The sequence below is a fragment of the Micropterus dolomieu genome, linkage group LG01 (genome assembly GCF_021292245.1).
Source record: "Micropterus dolomieu isolate WLL.071019.BEF.003 ecotype Adirondacks linkage group LG01, ASM2129224v1, whole genome shotgun sequence".
In the NCBI taxonomy this organism is placed as follows: Eukaryota; Metazoa; Chordata; class Actinopteri; order Centrarchiformes; family Centrarchidae; genus Micropterus; species Micropterus dolomieu.
This window is the reverse complement of record NC_060150.1, coordinates 12944376-12962836: the sequence shown is the minus strand read 5'-3', so window position 1 is coordinate 12962836 and position 18461 is coordinate 12944376. Positions and strand designations below refer to the sequence as shown.

General features: G+C 40.5%; 2 protein-coding genes across 5 annotated transcripts; both read right to left on the bottom strand.

Moving 5' to 3' along the window:
- Nucleotides 1-574: 574 nt before the first annotated feature.
- Nucleotides 575-6250, bottom strand: LOC123976288 (ras-related protein Rab-9A-like). Of its 3 annotated transcripts, XM_046058324.1 has the most exons (3): nucleotides 6101-6250; nucleotides 3909-3934; nucleotides 575-2546 (listed from the first exon to the last, which is right to left on the bottom strand). In XM_046058324.1, the coding sequence occupies exon 3, from the start codon at nucleotides 2466-2468 to the stop codon at nucleotides 1863-1865; it is 606 nt and encodes a 201-aa protein (XP_045914280.1). In that variant the 5' UTR covers nucleotides 2469-2546; nucleotides 3909-3934; nucleotides 6101-6250; the 3' UTR covers nucleotides 575-1862. The 3 variants fall into 3 exon arrangements, with proteins under 3 accessions (XP_045914280.1, XP_045914289.1, XP_045914273.1); XM_046058333.1 differs by lacking the exon at nucleotides 3909-3934 and having other exon boundaries at nucleotides 6101-6249; XM_046058317.1 differs by lacking the exons at nucleotides 3909-3934; nucleotides 6101-6250 and adding an exon at nucleotides 3253-3291.
- Nucleotides 6251-7156: 906 nt separating this feature from the next.
- On the bottom strand, nucleotides 7157-14942 carry LOC123976270 (transcription elongation factor A N-terminal and central domain-containing protein). Of its 2 annotated transcripts, none has more exons than XM_046058281.1 (2): nucleotides 14810-14942; nucleotides 7157-9925 (listed from the first exon to the last, which is right to left on the bottom strand). In XM_046058281.1, exon 2 carries the CDS (start codon nucleotides 9918-9920, stop codon nucleotides 8895-8897), a length of 1026 nt encoding a protein of 341 aa, XP_045914237.1. In that variant the 5' UTR covers nucleotides 9921-9925; nucleotides 14810-14942; the 3' UTR covers nucleotides 7157-8894. The 2 variants fall into 2 exon arrangements, with proteins under 2 accessions (XP_045914237.1, XP_045914228.1); XM_046058272.1 differs by lacking the exon at nucleotides 14810-14942 and adding an exon at nucleotides 10123-10272.
- Between the last annotated feature and the right edge of the window lie 3519 nt (nucleotides 14943-18461).

Here is an 18461-nt window from a genome sequence, read left to right as displayed (position 1 = left end):
TTTAATAGACAAATTAGTCAACTCACTTCCAAGGAAATGGATGTTGGTTTCTCAAAAAGTCACTAGAAGTTCTACAGGATGTTTGACATAAATAATCAAGATGTGGTCTTAATATTTGTGAAACTACTGAGTACTCACAGTTGCAGACTGAACTTCTCTGAGAACGTTTGAAGACCCATTGTACTGTACACCCACACAGGTGATTTCACTTTCTACCTCATCAGAAATGTGTGGGCAGACTGTATTTGATTGACAGCTCCCTCATTCTCCAATCAATTTTGCTCCTTCTGTGGAAACACAGTATACTTTTTATTCAACTTTTGATTTGATGAGCCGACATTATTCCCAGAAAAGATCTGCCCAACTTCAACCTGGCCAATAAGTAAAAGCAGCTGTCTCTGTGTACAGAAATTTTATTTCAGATGGATAGAACAGATAACCACTGTTACTGTGAAGCCATAAACTGGTTAATTTCTTTGACTTTTAATATGTGGGCGCCATCTAGTGGACAAAGAGGGTGCTGTGTTTCAACTAAAAAAAATGTGACTAACACAAAGGACACATTTTTATCCAGTTTCATTGTTGGCAGTTGTTTTATTTCCAGTGTAAAAAATGGTGCAAGTCATTTGCCTTATAGGAAGGCAGTGCTAATGAAGATCATACAGGCCACAGAGTAATTAGTTATTCGAATCTTCAATTTCAGGTTCAGCATTGTGCTCCACTTTTCATAGTTAGACCACGGGTAATGATCAATAAATATTTAAATGCCGAAAATAAACAACTTCAGCAAGTTGAACAGCTATCTAGTTACATAAAAACAACTTTGAGTTGCTCATTTTCTTCCTTAGAGAAACACTATATTACATCATGGCATCACCGGTATTACCAATTTTAAAATCAACATTTTTAACTAATAAATCTAGTTGATCACATGATTAACCCTATAAAATCTGCACCACAGAAAGACAGAGGTTCCTGTAATTAGTTTAACCACATACATTTTTAAGCACCTTCATTTATGCTGTATGTCAAGAGGTTGAGTTATTGATGGAAAATTTAATTTTGTGTTTTTAAACCTATAATAACTGCAAATATGAAACTATAGTGAAATATAAACCTTTTAACATCACTTATAACTTAGATTTAGTTGTTTCCAAATGCTAGATTGTTTATTAAAAAAGGAAGATAAATTAGGAGTGTTAGCACGTTCCAATCCTGTATTTCTAACGTTGAAGTTGTGGGTTACTGGAGTGTTTAAGGACAGTCACATGTTAAGTCACAATATTTTAGCTGTAAACGTGGTTGTATAGTTTCTGCTGCATCTGCTTCTAGAGGCAGAAAACAATCTCAGGACTTCTCTTTTTGTGGGCTTCAACTTCTAGCCACAGCTGCAGTTTTTTGACCTTTGCGTTTAGAGAGATGTTACTACTTTAGAGCTGACGTAGTTTAGCTTTTATCAAAGAAATCCATTTGATGACATAACCCCAAAGGCATTGGACCTCAAACAAATCTATAACTATTAAGGGTAATAAGATATACAGTATCAGAAATGTCATTTTATTAATTTACAATGCTTTGTATAAAATAATAATAATATCCCTCTAAAGGACCAACTGCAATCGTGATAAGGGTAGGGAAATGGCAGGTGGAGTGTCCCTTGTGTGATGAAAAAAAACTTATTGTTTATATAGTCAGTTTTGGTCTAAAAAGTATCAGCATTTGCTGGCAAATACTGATCCTTGTCAAACTTTAGCTGAATGCATCATTACACCATTTCCTCTGTTACAAATCACACTCAAGCCCATACAGTATGTGGAAACTGCAGAAGCATCACATGCGGAGGTTCACACTGAGCACTCAGCTCAGCAGCAGGTGGGGTCAGGGGGGCTCTTCCTCTGCAAGTCCACTGTGTTGGTGTGGATGAGGTGATCAACTTTGTCATCCAACGCCAGGATGCGACGCACCGCCTCCTCAAAGGCAGACGCTACATTTATAGCTTCCTTGGCGCTTGTCTCAAAGTACGGGTGGCCGCCATTCTCGCGGCACCACTTCCGTACATCCTCCCCTGACACTTGCCGCTCAGGCACATCCAGTTTGTTGCCCAGCACCACAAAGGGGAAGTTGTCAGGGTCCTTCACGTCAGCATAATAAGTGAACTCCTTCTTCCAATTGGCCAGATTGTGGAAGCTCTGTCCGTCGTCCACGCTGAAAGTGAGCAGGCAGCAGTCGGAGCCGCGGTAGAAAGGCGTGCGAAGGCTGCGGAAGCGCTCCTGGCCCGCCGTGTCCCAGATCTGCAGGGTGACGTGGTGGCCGTCCACCTCCAGCTCCTTGTTGAGAAACTCCACGCCGATGGTGTGGAAGAGGTGCGAGTCAAACTTGTTGGTGACGTAGCGGTTCATGAGAGATGATTTACCCACGCCGCCGTCACCCAGAAGGATCACCTTCAGCAGAGTTGACTGGGACATCATAGCTGCAGGGAGCCGGGTCAGGCCAACTTTGGAGCACGGGACGTTTGGAGACACCAGCAATAGAGAAAGTAGTTTCACCTGAGGAGCACAAAAAAACTCAGCTTAAAAAGCAAGAGCGCAATACAACAGTACAGCTGTCTACAGATTGTTTATTTTGTCTGACCAACAGTCCATAACTAAAATATAAACATGTTACAATGAAAAAAACAGAGAAAAGCAGCAAATAATCACTTTCAAAAAGCTGTAATGAGTGGGGGGTTTTTTTCACTTGAAAAATTACTAAGTGTATTCATTCGTTATCAAAATAGTTGTCAGCCAAACCAATATCCTGGATTCTTAAATTTAAATAAAACAAGCTATATGAAAACATCACCTCGGGATGTGCATAATTACATTATAAGGTTTCAGACCTTTTATGGATCAATTGAAAAGATTATCAGCAGATTACTGATAATGAAATTAATCTTTGGTTGCAGCCCTGCTCTAGTTACATAAACAAATCTACTCAAGATAATTTGAATTATTTGTAGCTTTTGTCACTTCAAATTATTAAAAGCTAAATAGTTTTAATAAAGAATTTGGAAATATTGAGATTCATTGACCAGTTTGAATAGCACAACAAAATTAATGAAGAACTTTCTGACTGAGTCAAGTATTTGGCAATAACGAACAGTAAAGTTATAATAGTGCAGTTACAATATATTTTGTTTGCATACTAATGCCTTTCATGAGTATGGGTATGTACTGTGTGAGGACCTCTCCTAAAAGGATTTTTTTTTCTTACCATTGTCGCTAAGTGCTTGCTCATGGTGGGACTCTGCAAATGATATTACAAAGAGTACAGTCTAGACCTGCTCTATGAAAAGTGCAATGAGATCACATCTGTTATGAAGTGGAGCTATTGAACTGAACTTTGGACACAGCTACTGAAGTTAAACAGACGTAATAACTGACTTTACTTGCAAATGGTTTCGAACGGATACGGGTCTTTATCATACAATATGAAAATACTGTGAGCCAACATAATAAAATAACTTGGCCTGAAGGATTGGGTGTGTCGGTATTCCTTCAGGAATGACTTTGTACCTTTGGCCTCGCAGACGTGGTCGAGCTTGAGATAAGAACAAACTGCTCTCAATCAACTTTCACTTCATCACACACTTCCTCTAGGCAGCTCATACCGCATATAATACTACACGTTCCCTCACACTCGACAGTGAGGGGAGCTAATTAAAGTCAGTCGACTAGCTAATCCTATTAAAAAGCCACAGCTCACTCACTAGACTTTGCAACTAATTAACTTCCTACACTGTGTGTAACGTGCTGTGCATGAAATGATCGGTGCTTTACATCACGTGGACACCAATCACCAGGGAGTTGTCCATGAGGGATGCAACTCGACATGGTCAACAGAAAGAAGATTTTAAACAGGTTCCTCACCGTTATATCAGCATTTTGTCAACAATCTGAGAGAGAGAGAGAGAGAGAGAGAGAGAGAGAGAGAATTAAACTTTGCAGATCATAAAGTGGCCAAAGCAGTTCACCCACTCACAGACTTAGCTGCAAAGAAAAGTGAGGATTTGAGCACAAATGTAATCACGTACCACACTTGCATACTTAACATGCCAGTGTTAAGCTAAATGGCAGGCATTCCACCCACAAAGCAGAACAAAAAAAAAGTAAGTAGGAAAGTCTTCCCTAGAGCGAGGTTTAAATGGGAAACGAGGAGTAGCTTTGTTAAATGACCAAGATCACCTCATCTGTCACTGGCTGTCACCACAACAAGAGTGTTTGGGCACATGCAGTATCTGGATAACAACTACTGGTTTTGAATGAAACTTTGATAATAATGTTATGCGTCTATGCCCAAGTTTACAGCAGTGTGCAGACAAACTGCCTTAAAGGAATACCACCAAATATGTACGTCAATGTATAAAACATGGCTGTAAAACATTTGTGGTTTATTCCTTTTGCAGTAGATGCACTACATTATGTTCTTGGTTAATGGTTTAGTCTATAAAATGTCAGACATATTGAAAAATTTGCGTTACAATTTCCCACAGTTCAAGCTGAGGTTTAAAAATGTCTTGTTTTATTCAACCAACAGTACAAAACCTAAAAATATTCTGTTTACTATCATGTATGACAAAGAAAGGCGTGAAATCATCACATTTGAGAATCTGGAAGCGGTGTAGATTTGGCATTTTGTTCATGAGAAATAACTAAGACAAATAATCAACAATCAAAATAGTTTCATAGATTATTTTTCTGTCAATTGATTAATCAACTAATCCATGCAGCTCTAGTTGTAAGGTCTAGTAACTTTTAAATTAAAAATTCCATGAATGCCTTAGTAATGCCTGAAGCTTTTCTTGGTTACATTCAAACTAATTACTATAAAGATGTTGAGTAAAGCTGGAAATGTTGAAATAAATCAATATTCAACATTAAGGCCGAAAGTTTAAGATATCATTCCATAGTCTTACTTCCCTAACTTCAGGATTATATATCTATGTTACAAAAACAATATACAGTAGTACTATTGTCACTGTGCATGCAGTCTGCAGCCAATTAGGACACAACTGGCCAAACCCACTGCTAGTTAGGAAACGTTATTCTACTTTAAATGATGTCTTTGTCGTGGGACCTTGAAACACAGACTGTACTGCTGCTCCTGTCATTTCTTCTGGAGAAAGAGTAACTTTGTTTAAAAAAAAAAGCAGCAATGAATGGCCACACACACACACACACACACACACACACACACACACACACGTCATGTGCTTCATTCAGCAGAATGCTACTATTTAAGGCCAAGGCTGCTCTTTGGGTTATTTCCTTTTTATATACAGTCTATGGTTATTTCCTGTAAAATAATTTATATTTTTTTCAACAACCACATTTAATATAAACCTACAAAATATAATTTGTCCATTAACGTTTAAAAGCCAATAAGCTAACAATTTGCCCTTTCAGAGACACACCAACTGAGCTGTGTGAGCCAATATTCCTTATCAATAAATGAGATTTATAGCACCGCCATCATGGGAACAACAGTTGTCACGATAACAGTCGAAAACAGCCTTTTACAGTTCAGTTAAATTGGAAACTTCTTTCTAGCTAGCAAACAGTCATTAGTCCAAATTTGCCATTTTCCATGTTTTTAACCCTTATTCTTCTTTACCAACCACTTTAGTGTCTTTCACCACTTTTATTAAAAATGTAAAGCTTTAAGGACGAGCATGACAGTGATGGTGACACAACACACTAGAAAATATAAATAGTTAACCGTGACTCAAGTTACTCAAGCAAAACTAGGAGACTCGCCTGGTCGATTTCAGTTACCTAGCTAGCATACATTAACTTATATAACGTTACAGATGCGTTTATGACTCAAAACTAGCTTGCACTTTCATTAACATGGCTGAATACCGAATGCTGGTTACTTGTGTTTAGTCTCCGTCAATAGGCAATAACAATGGAAGATAATGGAAGCATTCCCATAAACTATAGCTGTCCGATAATGGGCGCGCTAACAGTTAAACACTCACGACTTTACTGAACGGTTAAAACGACAGAAAGTGAGAATTTGTGCAGCTGAAATTACATTTTTGCCATCTCACTAACCGTACCTGTCTGTGTTGCGGTCACTGCCCGGCTGCTGCGGTTAAAACCCCCTCATCCACCCCAACAGGGTGCTGCTGCCAGCCGGTGACATGGCACTGAGGAGTCCCCACTTCTCTCCGGCCCCAGAGCCGCTGATGACGCTCACATGACCCGACTGTTTCACGCCTCCTCTCATCATGCGCTTTCTGCGATGCGGTCAGCGCGTATTTTAAAGTGCATTGTCCATCTTTTTGGAAACACTTGCCTACTCTGTTTGTCTCTCCTATTGTTTATGAGAGACCAAGTAAGCACACGTTTAAAAACGCCCATCTATAAAAATTGAAAATATTTCCTAACATGGGTTTGGGACCCTCCAAACATATGGCTCACACAAATGCACACAATGTGTTTCTAAGGAGTCAAAAATGTTAGAAACCATTTTAAAGGACCTGACAGCCTGCTGCAACCTAGAAATGTAACCTCCTGTATATTACAATATTCCTTGTGCACTGTCACTGCATAAATGAGCAAAGATTATCTGAATTTATGCATTTCTGCAGGTTTAAAAGTCATTTAAGATTTACCTAAAGAGCCCAAATTAACTCCAACTTCCCAAATCTCTGTCTGCAGTGTGTCTGTTTGTATCTTTGTGTATTTGAGAGAGAGAAAAGACAAATGGCTGCAGAGCACTGATTTGCCAGGCCACCATGACTGGAAGAGTGGAACACAACACTCATAAGATAGGGAACATGTAAAAGGAGACACAACACAGAGAATAGCCACGGTGCTGAGATACCAAGCAGCCACACTCTTACTGTATATGACTGACAAGATATCACAGCTCAACCATTAACAACCAGGAGAGGGGGACTTCCGTTACAGGGGATTTCATCTTTGGACATCCTCGATTTGCCCTTTTAAAACTAGAACAGAAGGTTGTGTTCTCACTAAACAAAATTAGCACAGGAGGAACACGAACATGAAAAAAAGAGAATCAAATATGTCCACCTCAAGCAGCTTTTTTTGCATGATGGTGAAATAAAAGGTAAGATCCTGTCATGTGAAACAATGAAATGCACGTCTCACTCGAAAGGTTTCATTAAAAAATGAGGACCCACATAAATGCGTCATAAAAGCAGAACTCACATCTTACAGTACACTGCACATATTTTGGTTTCACACAGTCACAAGATTACAACTAGCCTTTAGAAGACTTCTTTCTCCTGAATTATCTCCAACTGATAGTAAAAATCACTGATTTAAACTTTGGCCTGTATAGTTAACGCCCACCAATATGATGTCACGCTGACGTGTAAATGAATCTTTCTGCCACATCGACTGAGTGAAGGATCATGGGATATCCACGCCTGAGGCTGCTCAGGAGGGCAGATTACTGACTCACATGCTCACTGTTTTCTAAGATCACATGTCTCATCCACTTGAACTAGATTGCTTCAAATGACTGGGATATCATAGGTGGCTAGGGGCATGTTCTCTTCTTCTTTTTTGTCTTCTAATTTAAGTGTTCATATCAAGTATGACTTACAATAAGTGGAACGGAAACACTTTCTTCTATAATATCAAAATGATGATTAGTGATGGCAAAGTTAATGATGTCAGTGGTTTTACGTTGTTCCTCTGAGTGGAAAATGTTCATATAAGAAAGAGGAGCCAGGTGTAAGGGCAGAAAACGACACCAGGAAAAGCAGTTAATTGAGTCACTGTAAGTATAGATGAACTGGACAGGAAATGATTCAGTGGGAAGAAGATGACGAGAGCTACTTCTGTAAAAGTTGTGGTTTCAGTATCCGACTGTAATAGGCAGCGATTCGGCTTTTCAGTAGGCAGTCACACAGTACTGCACTTTAAAATAGCATGCTAGATACATCCTCAAACCTTTCTTGGTTAAATCACAAGTACGTTGTCCATCCTGTCAGAACGCTCTGCCCTTTGTTTCCACTCTGCATTCCTCTCAACATTACTCCTGTTTCAGTGTTATAGAAAATACGCGACACAAAACAGCACAACATCAGTGGAGCTAAAATGATTTTTACTCCACCGGCATTTTGGAATTTTATTAGGCCAAAATGCCAAAAATTGACAGGCTTCAGCTCAAAAGTGAATATTTGTTGGTTTATTGTTGTATTCTATGACAGTAAACCAAATTATTTATTCATGGGATTTGGACAGTTGCTGGAACACACCAAGCAATATGAATATGTCAACTTGGGCACTGGGAAATTGTGATTGGCATTTATTTCTACCATTTTTGACATTTTATAGACCAAATGATTAATCAATTAATCGAGAAAATACGACAAATGACCCTCTAATCCAATCCATCATTTGTAACAATTTAATCCTTCTATTATACATCTGGCATCAGAAAACAAAAATAAAAAGTCAGACTGCCTTCAAATATTTTAATTACTGATTAATCTGTTGATAATTTCCTCAACTAAACATTCACATGTTTGGTCACTTAAATGCAAAAAACTGCCCCTGACAGTTTCCCAGAATGCAATTTGACGCCTTTACATGTCTTGTTTTGTCCGACTGGCAGTCCGAAATCCAAACTGATTCCGTTTTGTATCAAAAAAGAAAGAAAACAAACAAATATTCTAATATGAGAAGCTGGAACAAGTCAATATTTGTCATTTTTGCTTGGAAAATTACTTAAACGATTAATTTATTATCAAAAATATTGCTGATTGATTAATCGACTAACAGTTTTAGCTATAAAAGCAATATGGATTTGTAAACGTGAGTGCTTTTTTCACCATTTTATTGGCATTTTTTAGACCGAGCGATAAACCGAATTTAGAGGCAAACCCAGCCGCTGTGGTACCATTGCTGCCCGCAAGTGCTGCAGGTCACAAAAGTCATTGCGTCCTCATCAGGGCCGCCCTGCCTCACCCACGCAGGCAAGAAAAGGGCCCCCCTGGACACCTGAGTCACCCTACAGTCTGATCCCCCACATCTCTTGCAGCGGATCTTCTGCGTCTGCGTCCCTTCTACCCCTTCAGGAAGCTGCCTCTCGCTCACACCACGAGACGAGTACTCCTTCCTCAGCTGCCGGAGCTCTGCGCTAGCCATCTCCTCTGCTGACATCCGTGCAAAGGCCTCAGGTGACAGCGAGCCGCTCAGGAGGCCCTGACGAAGATGTTTGTTTTTAGGATTCCTCAAGTTGGCCACCTTGCTCCTCACACAGGCTTTGAATTTGACCTGGCTGGACTTGTGGAGCTCATGGATGTGCTCCTCAATGTCTCTTGCCAGCTCTGCAGCCTTGTCTTTATCAGAAAGTTCAGGGATGAGAGCAGTAAGAAGGAGCTGAACACATTTGGATCTTACAGATGAGAAACTACAGGATGCAGAGGCGCTCTCTGCAGTGACAGACAAAGTCTGGAGCTCATCTTTTGCACATGAGGAGGATGCTTCTTCATCTGCACACTTCACACACTTCACCTTACTGTCACATGTCTGTGCTGAACCAGAGTGGGAATCCCCCTGCCTGGATACTCCTCCATCCCCAGCCTTGTCTGGTACAGAGACCCAACTCAGCTTAGGATCCTTGCTTTCCTCTGTGCATTTCACACCCTGTGTATCTTTGCTGTACTGTCTCTTCCACTTGGACAACAAGCTCTTTGCCGTTTTCTTCACGCCGTCATCAGAGCAGGTCTTCAGGAGCCTGTAAAGAACTTTAACAACGTCCGTCGCTTCTAGCTGCTCTGCTGTGACGTGCAACTTATCAAGGTCACTGAGGAGGGTCAAGATGTTCCCATAGCTTCTGTCTGCACAGCATTTCTCTATCTGCAGAGCACAGTGGACTATTTCTTTTACATCCATGGTGGCTGCAAAGAAAGATGGAAGGTAATTTAACAGTAAATTAACACCTAACTATCAGACCTAAGAAAAATACCAATAAAGATGTGTAACTTAATGCACAAGCCCTTGATAGTGACTGTGTTGTTTTCCTGATTTGCTACTTGTCAGTTAGCAGCATTCAACATATTAAAATATTAATTTCTTTGTCTTTGTGTTGGTTTACCTGAACTTCCTCATGGTTTGCAGCTACAGACAGTAATCCTAAAAACGTCGACAAGGGAGCAGCCATGTTGAATCTGTCTTCAAAACGGGACATTGCCTGAATTCACCTCTAGATGGTGGTGTAGCCTCACAGAATTAGACGCTCAGTGTGATCAGTAGGGGTTTGAGGTAGTCACAAGTACATGTACTTGAAGCTGAGCACAGACTTTTACATGTATAACACTTTTTCTTATTACATTTTTGTTTTTCTAAAAGTTATTTTGATAATTTTAAGGAATGGTGATTAATGCAAAGTTTCAAATATGAGCCTGAGTAAAGGAGTGTTATGCTGAATCTTGTCCTTGTCCCTGCACTGTGGTACTTTGTGGTGTGTTAAATCTGTTGCATTGTATCACCACTAATATAATAGGGCCTTGCTGCTGTGCTCTGCAATTTGTCTAAAATGTACAGTTGGATTAGCTCTTTATGTAAGGATTTATGTGTGCATTTGGCTTTTCAGGTTGTTTCCAATTCAGAAACCAGGCTGGACTTCTGTGTTTTTTCACAACTCTTTTCTTTGTGCTGACAGTAACAACAAAGATGGATTAATGTCTGTATCAAAGCATAGGAAGAGGCGAGGGTGTAACCTACTATCCTAGGGATTAAAGTATACAATAAATAGATAATCTCAAGAGTGTTCATGGATTAATCTGTGTGATTATGGCTATACTTCACTTTTTTTCTGGATGATTGTGATACTGATGGAGGATTTGCGGGAGCTACACAGTTAGATGTTTGGATTCGGCATGCAGAAACATGCAGTCATTGCATACAAACAGCCATACGGCCTCCAGACAAGAATTCAAGAGTGGAATTCACAACAAGATAAGGCAAGCCTTTCAGCTGTTGCGCAATTATATGTTTTGACAGAAGAAGATGAATGAGTGTTTAGGATAATTCATGGTTGTGGATCTACGACAAGAAATGTTTCCGTGCGTCAAAACCACTACAGTGGACAGAGTAGTGTGCAGGTAGTTGTTATTATGTCCTCAGAGCCAATGAGATACTTTGATATAATCACACACTTGAGAGCGACGTGTGTGGATGAAAATATTGAAACTCTGGGTGGTAGAAAAGTTACACATGTATTCATTTAACATCATTTGAATGTTACTGAATATGGCAGCAAAAACTGAGTACAGTTTAGGGACTGTATGAAAAGTAATAAGGTGGGGAGGGGGGCTGTAATGGGGGGCTTATGTTTTCACTTTTTAAAAACTTCCTCAGTGGGTTTCCTTCCAACATGTCCTCATAACTAAACAACAAAATAGTTTTTTTAGATTGTCCATTGTCCCAAAACATCATAAAAGACCATTTGGGTTTGGGTTAAAATAAGTACATAAGTCCTGAGTTTACCTGACACACCCATCCACCACACCACAATCCTTACATGGACTTTGTCGCTCTTTATACTACGTCACCTGACTTCTCCAACCACTAGGGGTCGCGGCCCTTCAAAAAACTTAAATATGGGTCATATTAATCTAATAATAGATCTATACGGTCGTTTTTCCAATAACGTCCAGCTGCATACAGTAGCACCGCTCACGCCATGCCCCTCACTCACACAGCACTCATCGCTCACGCCGGGCATTACAGCATCAGCATAAAGACTGAAATTATAATTAAAGTATAATTGACTAATCAATTAATCAACTCATTTTAGCTCTACTCTCCTCCATTGAGCAAACGGAAAAGATACACACCCCTCCTCTTTTTCTGACCCCGCCCTAAAAACATTTTCATACAGTCCCTTAGGAGAGCTTTAACGCTAAAAGACGTTTTGATTAAATTAATCTGCCTATGTAGGATGCATTGTCTTCAAATCTACGCTGAAGTTTCTGATGGATTTGCCAAAAGTTGTCAACATGGACACGTTGGTGTCCAGTTTGTAATCTATGATACAAATGTCCCTTTGGCAAGACTCCACTGAGAAAGCTGGCTGCCTTTGTGTATGAATGAGGTGTATATATATATATATATATATATATCAAAATTACATTTTATTCAGTGAAGCACATTTAATAGAAGCACCCTAATTTAAAGTACACCCAGTCAAATTATATATGTTATTATTCAGACACTAATACCTTTGATGAGCAGTGTGCCATTATGTAACCTAAGGTATGACATCACCCTAATCTTATATTAAAAATGTGCTTTCAAGATTTATGCAGCCGGGGGCATGGTGGTGGATGTCCTGGGGGAAAATTGATATGGTGTCTCTTCGCATAATAGCTTCTGGCTCTCAAGTCTTCAAACCGCAGCTTTTAAAACCCCAGATGGAAGTCAAAGCTTACAGGAGGCTTTTAGCAACGTTAATGTTTAACTTTTCCGAACACAAGTGTGCTGGCTTAAGGAGTTTTACTGTCAGTTTATCCGGCAATGTGCAATGCTGGACATTCATGTTTTTGTTTGTGGTGTTCTTTGTTTGCTTATTTGGCTGTTGTTAAGTGGATTTTGTGGAGTGAGGGGTCCCCCACCTCAAACTGTGTGTTCCTTCTATGTGTGTGTATTGGGAGGGGTGGGGTCCAGCTGGGCCTTCAGTGAAAACATGTAAGAGACAAAAAAAAAAGACATAAAATCTCCTCTTTCAGGAGTCGACACAAGAGGCCCCTTGCCTTTTGTTTCTCCAACCACACAAGACTGGAATTCCCGAAAACACTTACAAGGCTTCTTGGGATCTTATCAAATAATTTCACTGCGGCCTGTGTGCACTTGTACGCTCCTTATCTGTGGGAATGGAATTTTACCAGCACGCACAACCGTGTCGCCCATTCGCCAAGAGGTGGCGCTCTCTGCACTGTGCTGATTCCACTGGGGCTGTATGAGGAAGTTCAGTCCTGCTGTATCACATCCTGCTTTTGTTGTCCCCGCCTCTTTTGCAGACCACGCCACACTTGATGGCGTGTACACAAAAGCACGCACACACACACGCACTACCCCGCCCTGAGTTTGAGAAATCCTGAGGAGGGAGGCCTTCTTGTTTAAGTTATCAGTTTCTTCATGGGCAGACATTCATGACAACATGGTAAGTCCCTGCAAGCCCACCCCCCTACACACACCCAGCCACCCCGGTGTGTTGTGCTGTATGAATGTGCGTGTGTGTGCACATCAAGCAACACAAAAGGATAAAATGTATTCACACAAATGGTCAGGCATAAGTTGTACCAACATTTTGTCTCTCATTGTTGCTCTGTGAGTGCAATATTCAACCCACTTGGGGACTGTATACAAGCTATTAGGGGGGAGGATTATAAGGGGAGTTGAAAGTGTTTTTATTTTTTAACACCTATATTTCAGCATTCCATTGCATGATTGACAAAGGAGGAATAAGGAGGAAGGAATAAAACAGTTACAAATGATGGTTCATGAAAGTGATTTGCCATATGCAGATGACAACAACCTTGTCTCTGATCATCATCACAAAGTATTGTGTTATTTTGAGTTTCTGGGGGGAAGGTGTTGCAGTTTTAACAAAGTCAAGGGTAGGGTCGGAATGAAATATTAATAATGTTGTGGAGGATCTTGCAACATAAAAAAAGAAGTATATAATTTAACCTTGCTCCCCACCCCAGTAATTTTGTACAGTCCCTTACTGTGTTTCTATTCAATTGGATGTTATTAGGTATGATGCTGATGGGGATTTTCTTGATGTCGTCTAACACATCAGAGGTTCAGGATGGCGCAGCTGCTGCAAAAGCACACGTGAGAGACTGTTGAAGGCTGTGGTTTGTATCTGTGTTTAATGCTCTTGACAGGGTGTGTGTGCGTGAGACAGTTTGTGTGTGACGGGGTTAGGGTGGGGTGGGGGAAGGCGTGTTGCCTGGCTGCTTTCTACCCATCACTCCCACCGATCATGACCTTGAGTGTGATCACACATGACTGGAGTTTTTTGTTTTTGTATTGTTTCACTCCTCTGTATTTTTTCCACAACGTTCATTCTGTTTTGACTGACACTCTGAAAGGTTTCTGTGTATCTCGTGTTCCTATTTTAGGGTTTATAAACTAGACAAAGTATCTACCAACAGTCTTGCACCGCCTCATGTAGGAAATGACACTTATTAAACATGCAACCACAAAAACTAACGAGTGTCTGCTCTGGTTGATCATAATATTGTCCTTTTCTGATAAAGCTCTTATAGGCGTAAGCATTAAGGAAGTACAACTGATATCAGCTTGTTTGCGACTTGCTCTGCAGTGGAGTCATATCGTGAGATACAGTACAGTTTATGGGGAAACAGTGCAGTTGATGTTGCTTCTGGTGTCTGAATTTCAAAACGCTTCTGGTGATGTGATGCAACATTTCTATTGGTAATAGTTCAAAGGAAAGTTGCATCCTCCAACCGTAAGCTCTGAAATCATTTTATTGAGTTTATCTTCAACTAATGAGCTCTGTTAACCCAATTATACCAAAGGCAGTGACCTAATACACAAAAAGAAAGCATGAGTATTGATTTTAATACTAACACATATGGCTTTGCTCTGAAGGATGTGACTTACCAATCCTCTGTGGTTACAACCATATGTTTCCTTTGGTGCAATAATTATCCACAGTGAATCACCACATTTGTTTTCCCATGAAACCCCCTCTCTCTCCCACACGCACACACACACACAAGGGTACATCAACTGGACACATGCTCTACCTTATGGGAAATCCACCACCAGCGGACCTTGGTTACAAATAACCACTTCCTCCCAAGTTGCTCACAGTTGTGCAGCATCTAGTGGACATTTGTAATGTGATCACAGTGCAAAATGTGCACAGGTGTAACAGAGGCTCTTCACTGCTCTTTCGTTTGGTTCAGCTGTGTGTAAAGGCGACAGCAGTAAAGTGGCACCAAGTAACTCCAACAACAGTCTTAGTCCTTCTAAGTGAGCATTGTTGAAAAATATGTCCAAAATGACCCCCATGATGCAAGGATTTATGGGTAAAAATACACACGCTCACACCTGGCAGCCAGCAACGTGTTTGAAGAACAAAGCATAAGAAAGTGAAATTAACACAAACACAGTTACTACTACTGGAATCAGATCTCCCTTAATTTTGGTTACCAGACTTCTCTGTGCAGGAAACAAGCTTCTGTGCTTTGTGTGAGTCATGTGACTTTTGAACCAAATACAAAAACAAACACGGTTCAAACCAAACTTTACATGCTAGTGCGTTCTTTGATTTTTGCCCATGACCCTGGTGGAATCACAATTCCACAAAGATTCCAGCTCATATAAATTCATAAATAGCTTCCCTCCTACCTCATAAAGAGCTGTAACCACACTGTGTACACATAGTTAAATATTTGCCTGTATGACAAGGTTTAAAAAGGTGGGATCAAGAATATTGAAGATAAAAGCTGAAAGTGCTTTAGTCTGTAAAGGCGTCGACCTGTGTGTAAATTACCATTGTAAGAGAACCCTTTTGTCTAATGTGACCTGTTTTGTACCATATCTTCTCTCACTCAGAAATGAAGCAGCAGCAAGTGATTAAGTCTTTTTGGATCGACTTTGGTATAAATTCCTCTAAAACATAATTGAGATGATTCTGTTGCTGTTTAACACGAGAAAGGCCCCCTGCATTAGATAATGATTAATCTCTTTCGCATTTTGAAGTTTTGGTGTGAGAATTAAGACTAGGAAAAGGATTCATCTCTGTACAATGGTACAATCAAACTTGTGCACAAAGTCCTTTCTCCAAAACGGAAAGGACAGAGGCAGTATGTACCCTCCTTTTTACATTTTTGGCCTGCGATCTCCCCCTTCTCCTCCCCCACTTCTCTGGTAATTTCCGTTGGGTGATTGAGTCTGAATTCCAGATATCCCACAGTTAAGATTCATGGGCCTGCAGTGTGTGTGGACAGGACACTTGTTAACCCCCTCTACCTTTTATTCTTCTCTTCTAACCTCTCCTGTGCTTTTTTCCATCTTCACCTTCCTCTTCTCTCTTTCTCCTCCTCCACGTCACTCCTCCTCTTATTTCCCTGCAGATCTACCAAGGGTTTATAAACTAGAACCTCCCCCCCCGCCTTTCATCCTCCATATTTCTTCTCGGCGCCTCGTCCTCTACTTCGGCTGTCTGATGGACTCATGATAAGGATAATCAGAATTGTTAGCCGCAGGGCTGACCTATATGAAAAGAGGGAGTTTAAGGGAGAAAAAAGGGAGAAAAGGTGTGGGATGAGGTGTGTGTGCAGACTGTGATTGGGCACAAGCCATGGGAATGTACAGACACATTTACTGCATGTGTTCATGTGCATGCTCTCACACGCTTCCTCAAATTCCTGCTTGGTCATGTGGCAAAAAAATATTAATAGCCAACTTAGAGCAGGAGTCACCACCTCTCTATGCTTCAGTAAACACACACATACACAAACACACACTGTTTAGTGTAAATTGTGTTATGAGAAAAAGCTATGAACAGATTAGGTGTCAAAAAGGGTGCAATCACACCGACAGTTCTTTGGTCTAAACAAAAATAAAGACTGAAAAATCTTAGCTTTCATTAGCTTCATAGTGCTAACATGTAAGCAAAGCAGGGTTTAAAGTGAGACTATGCAATGCCATGAAATTTAGCACCATCATCAGTTCAAAATTGTAATTTTGTTTTATGATCAAAGAATGCTCGTCAGCAAATCTTAGCACGCTAACATACATAACTAAAATGGCGAACAAGATAAACATAATATCTGCTAAACATCATTGTAATTGTGAGCATGTTAGCTGATGTTAGCATTTAGCTCAAAGCTGTGCCTAAGCTTCAGTAGCTGCTAGCATGGCTATAGACTCAAGTCTGGGCATTCTTTAGAACCAGAGCCAAAACGTAGTTTCAGTCCCTCTAACTTTAGCAAAGGAGGATGCTAAAAAGGATGCAATGTTTTCTGTAATTTAACTCAAATTTCAGCTTTGGTTGCTCAGTATGAACACACACCCTACACACATGTGATGACTGGCGGTCTGAAAGCTGGTGCTGTCCACCAGTCATGTTATATCTGCAAATAGTTAACCTCTCAACCGCTGAACATGTGAGATCTGTGGTGTGGTACGCAAACAACTACGGAGGTGGCGGTCACTGAATTTCAAACCTTTCTGCAGCTAACAGTGGATTCAGAGGGTAAAAGCTGCTCTTACAATGAGGCTGGCATGATGAAACACATACACACTCTTAAGCAGGGACATCTAAAGACAGAGTGCAGGTCATGATCTTTTCATTCCCCCTTGGCTTTGAACTGAAGTCCTTTGTTACTTGGTTGATCTGAGGTAAACCGCAACGCTGCATCTCACTTCCTCGCTTTCAGCCAACATGTATCACTAGTCTCATTCCAAAAGGGGAACTTTAGCAAAACAAAAACACACAATGTGCTGGTTCACAGCTTAGAGGAAGTAACAGTTAACAGGAAGATGGCAGTCATGTAGTCTGGCATGAAAGCATGTTTTACTCAAATCAAGTGGAAACACTTACTAGCAGGGCTGAAATAGTGTAACCCACATGTTTGTTTTGGGACTTTTTTTGACTTTTCCTCAAAATAAGAGCTAATAAAATTGATTTGCATTAACAATAACTGAAAATTTTGATTTGATGCCCAAAAGCTTGACTTAATGACTTTTAGCGAGTGTCTTTTCATAATTATCTATAAAAGCAAAAACACATGGTTAATTTTACAAGCAATTAACCTTCTTGTGAGCATAAATTGCTTCTTATGCACCCAACTTCCTCCTAAGGAGGAAAAGAAGCGCGGAGACTCTTGGGTTAACTGTGTGTACTTTGATACTGACAGTCGGTGAGACACAGCAGCTGTGGCCAGGGGTGGAAAAGGGGAAATGTTTCTCCACGCAGTGCAAAGGTTCACAATCTCACTTTGGCTGCCTCAACATGGTTACATAACAGCGAACATGCGAATTAAAAAAAGGCAGGAAACAGAAAAAAGAGGGGAAAGTTAGAAGAGAGAAAGAGAGAGAGACAGAGAGAGAGAGAGAGAGAGAGAGAGAGAAAGGGGAGGAGGGAGAGAAACCAGATGATGTCATGCATTTCATAGTAAGAGAAGGGGATCAAGTCAGCATGGCAATCACACACTTTCTCTCATTCTTTTAGTCAGAGCAAGATGCCAAAACTCTGAGCGACAGCTACAGTGCAGACCTCGAATTTCAGCAGATGTGGCAAACTGGCCTTATTTGGCATCCCAGGGAAGCAAAAAGGAAGGAAGGAGGTGGCAAGGGCCAAAATTCCACATCGGGTTTTTATCAAACCAAGACTGATGTGGAGACGGCAGCAGCCTCGGCTTGCCTGCAACAAAAGCTGAATAACAG

Excerpts from the sequence above, each read along its gene's own strand:
- LOC123976288 (XM_046058317.1), bottom strand. The coding sequence starts at position 3,276 with ATGAGCAAGCACTTAGCGACAATG. Across the intron at positions 2,547-3,252 it reads GCAAGCACTTAGCGACAATG|GTGAAACTACTTTCTCTATT; the intron begins GTAAGAAAAAAA and ends TGTGCTCCTCAG.
- LOC123976270 (XM_046058281.1), bottom strand. The coding sequence starts at position 9,920 with ATGGATGTAAAAGAAATAGTCCACTGTGCTCTGCAGATAGAGAAATGC.